The sequence below is a fragment of the Pteropus vampyrus genome, unplaced genomic scaffold (genome assembly GCF_000151845.1).
Source record: "Pteropus vampyrus isolate Shadow unplaced genomic scaffold, Pvam_2.0 Scaffold72, whole genome shotgun sequence".
Lineage (NCBI taxonomy): Eukaryota > Metazoa > Chordata > Mammalia > Chiroptera > Pteropodidae > Pteropus > Pteropus vampyrus.
The window spans coordinates 4512004-4515045 of record NW_011888853.1 but is presented as its reverse complement, the minus strand read 5'-3'; the positions used below and the strand labels follow the sequence as shown (position 1 = coordinate 4515045).

Genomic DNA, 3042 nt, shown 5'->3' with positions numbered 1-3042 from the left:
TGCTGCCCCCACGGGGAGGGGCGGCCACCTCGGTGCCCACGGCTAGGAGGCGTCGGCAGCCGTCCTGGGGGCTGGCCTGAGAGCACTCTGCAGAGCCCCCCAGCCAGCTTTTCCATGACCTGGGTTTGCCAGAGAGAGGCTGGGTTTGTAGGAACAGCCACGTGGCAGTCGGGAGCCAGGGGGACTGGGCGCAGTGCCTGAGCCGAGGGCCGGGTCCTGGCCGGGCCGGACACTAGCCAGCGCTGTGAGCGGTGGTGACCCCCTCCCGGAGGCGGGAGAGGAGGCCAGGAGCAGGGCGGGCCAGGGCGGGGTCTGGCTGGCAGCAGGCGCCGTCCCGTGCCTCCTCCTGGGAACACCGGCGCCGTCTCCATGGGGACCACGGCCGAGAAATGCAGAGCAGGACTGGGTGGCCAGCGGCCTCCCGAGAAGCCCAACGCCCCCTCACCCTGTCCCCCCTCTCTCCGGGCAGGTCAATAATGCCACCGCCCGGGTCATGACCAACAAGAAGACTGCGAACCCCTACACCAACGGTAAGGGCCCGGGGCCCCAGGGTTCCCGCAGGGCTGCCCACCAGACAGGCCCTGGAGGAACCCAGGCTGCTGGCCTCCGGCGATGCTGAGTGCCCCCCTGTGCCAGCCCCGCCCTGTTAGGGGAGCCGGGGCGGCCCAGCCCCACCCCCATAGCTGGCGAGACTCCTGCCTGTCCCAGCGTGTGGCACCCACGGCCACGTGGGCAAGCTTTGGCATAGCAGGGTGCCGGCTGCATCTTGGGTTATTCCTAATTCCTAAGCGCTGAGGGCGGCCTTGGGCCAAAGGTGCTGCGAGTTTACTGAGCACGATGACGGTGAGAAGGACTGTCCCCCCAGAACCCCGGAAGGCCGAGGTGCCCGGGCCGAGTCCCATTGGCTATAACGTGCCTCGGCCAAGCATCGTGCCGCACACTGCCCAGGGCGGAGGTGGCCGGCCCTCTCTGGAGAGGGAACTGCTGCTGCTGAGCGCTGGCTGCCCAGAGGAGAGGCCGAGGGACCGTCCTCTGTCACTGCGCATTCACGCCACCAAGCGAGGCACTGGTCTGAGTGCAGCTGGCACGGCGTTGGGCAGGGCCCTTTTGGGGTTCGGTCCCCTTGCCAGGGGCGGCAGCCCCGCTCGGTCAGGCCGACAGTCCTTGCAGGAAGTGGACTCCGACTTTCACCCTCAGTGGGGACAGAGTGGACGGAGCCACCCCGTCTCTCCCGGCCCCATGAGCGTCAGATGCTGGGCCAGCAGGATGCCCACGGCAGGACAGTGGCAGCCGGCCCTGGGCTCCCCCCCCCCGCGGGCCCCCCTACTAGTGTCCTGAGTTAGACCAGATTGTGTGACTCCCACCCGGCTTATTCAAGGACTCTCAAAGCCCAGGGCTGCCCGGCTCTGCCAGGGTCCCGAGTGCCAGGTGGGTGTCTGTCATCTGTGCTGGGCCCGGGAAGGGACGGCAGTGGACTTCTCACGGGGTCTGGGTGATCATCGGGGCTGCACCGGAGCCAGCTGCCCGCTCTTCGCCCAGAAGCCACGTGCCCCTGACTTCTGGACCGAGAACGAGACTGAGCACAAGCCAGCCCAAAGGACCACATCTTGTCACGGAACGGGCACGGAGCCCATGCCGTGTGAATGACAGGCGGGGAGAGGGAGAAGCTGCTGCTCACCGTGACAGCGTCACGTAAACATCCTCGTCGGCCGGGGCCAGAGCACGGGCTGAGCGGGCCGGGCCTGGCGTCTGCGAACGCGGGCTCTGGCGGCCTAGGAGCGTGGCGGGCCCGCTTGGACACGCTGTAAGGGGCCGAGCCCTCAGACTCGTCGGCCAGCGGGCGGAAGTTCGCACTAGAAAACAAACTCACCAGGTTTGGCCAGGTGGTGCTGTTTGCAGAAGAAACAAGGGCCGCCCAGAAGAGGCTCGGGCTGCCCCTGATCTGGGGTCCCCGACAGTGCCGTGGGGCCAGCTGTGACAGGCGGAGGTGCCGGGAAGCCAGAGAAACAGGCAGAGGCAGCCAGGACTCCGGAGCTGGCAGGTGGCAGCGTGGAGCCAGCTGCCGCAGCAGTTCGGCCACCAAGCACGGACGAACCCAGGAGAGCCGCTAGGGTGGAATCCCGGGGGACGGGGTTCCGGTCATCGGCTCCTTGACGCTGCTCCATCGTGGATTCTGACTAAGAAGACTTCGTTCTCGGGACTGGAGATCTTCCCAGGAGATGAAACGTTTCTTCCCTGCTCACCTGAGATTTATAGAAGGTGTCAGAGCCCCAGCAGTAACGTCCAGACGCAAACAACCGTGCCGTGCCATGAGGGTGACCAGGGATGGCCGGTGGCCCCCAGACGCGTGGAGAGTGTGGACAGTGGGCCTTCGGGAGGGGCAAGGCCTCCTGCTCAGCCCAGAGGCTGTTAGAATCTGTCTTTGGGGCTCACGGGTGGAGTCTGCCACCCACCGATGGCCTGGCCTGGCCCAGCCCTTTGCCACGCTGTCCAGGCTCCGGCTGAGGCTGAGAATTGCCCACGCTATCTGGCCAGCTAGGTCCAGAGCCCACTCAAGGCCAGCTGGTGCCCACCCCCAGAGGCCTCGGGTGGGAGCAGACACGCACTCGTGGCCCTGGGTCTCCGGAGGGAAAGGAAGCCTGGCCCAGCGGCAGGGAGAGAGGCTGAGGCGCAGATTACGGCTGGGAGCCAGGGAGCGGCCAGGAACGCGGGTCTGGCGCATCACTGCCGGCTTTGCGTGTGGCTGTGCCACGCAACAGCTCCATGAGGCCCAGCCCTGAGCCAGCGCTCGGACATCTGTAAAGTGGGAGGTACGACCCCCACCTCAGGGGGTTCAGAAGGAGTGAGTGGCACACGGCAAAGCGCTCAGGAAGTGCCCGCACTCATTGTCCCCCATCCAAAGGCCCCCCCTCCCCAGGCACCTTCTCCGGCTGCTTCCGAGAGAGGCAGGTGGGAGCGCAGCAAGAGAAGGCAGCACGCGGGAGCTCTGCCCGGGACCCGGACTCTGAGGCAGGGGTGGGAGGAGGTCATGGGCAGAGGCCA

The 3042-nt window shown here is 66.9% G+C and overlaps 1 protein-coding gene across 1 annotated transcript in view; it reads left to right on the top strand.

Moving 5' to 3' along the window:
• Nucleotides 1–3042, top strand: part of RBFOX3 (RNA binding fox-1 homolog 3) — a 30603-nt gene that overhangs the window by 16211 nt on the left and 11350 nt on the right. The window contains exon 5 of the mRNA XM_011362091.1: nucleotides 470–530. Within this exon, the coding sequence (XP_011360393.1) occupies nucleotides 470–530 (61 nt within the window). The remainder of the gene's footprint in view (nucleotides 1–469; nucleotides 531–3042) is intronic.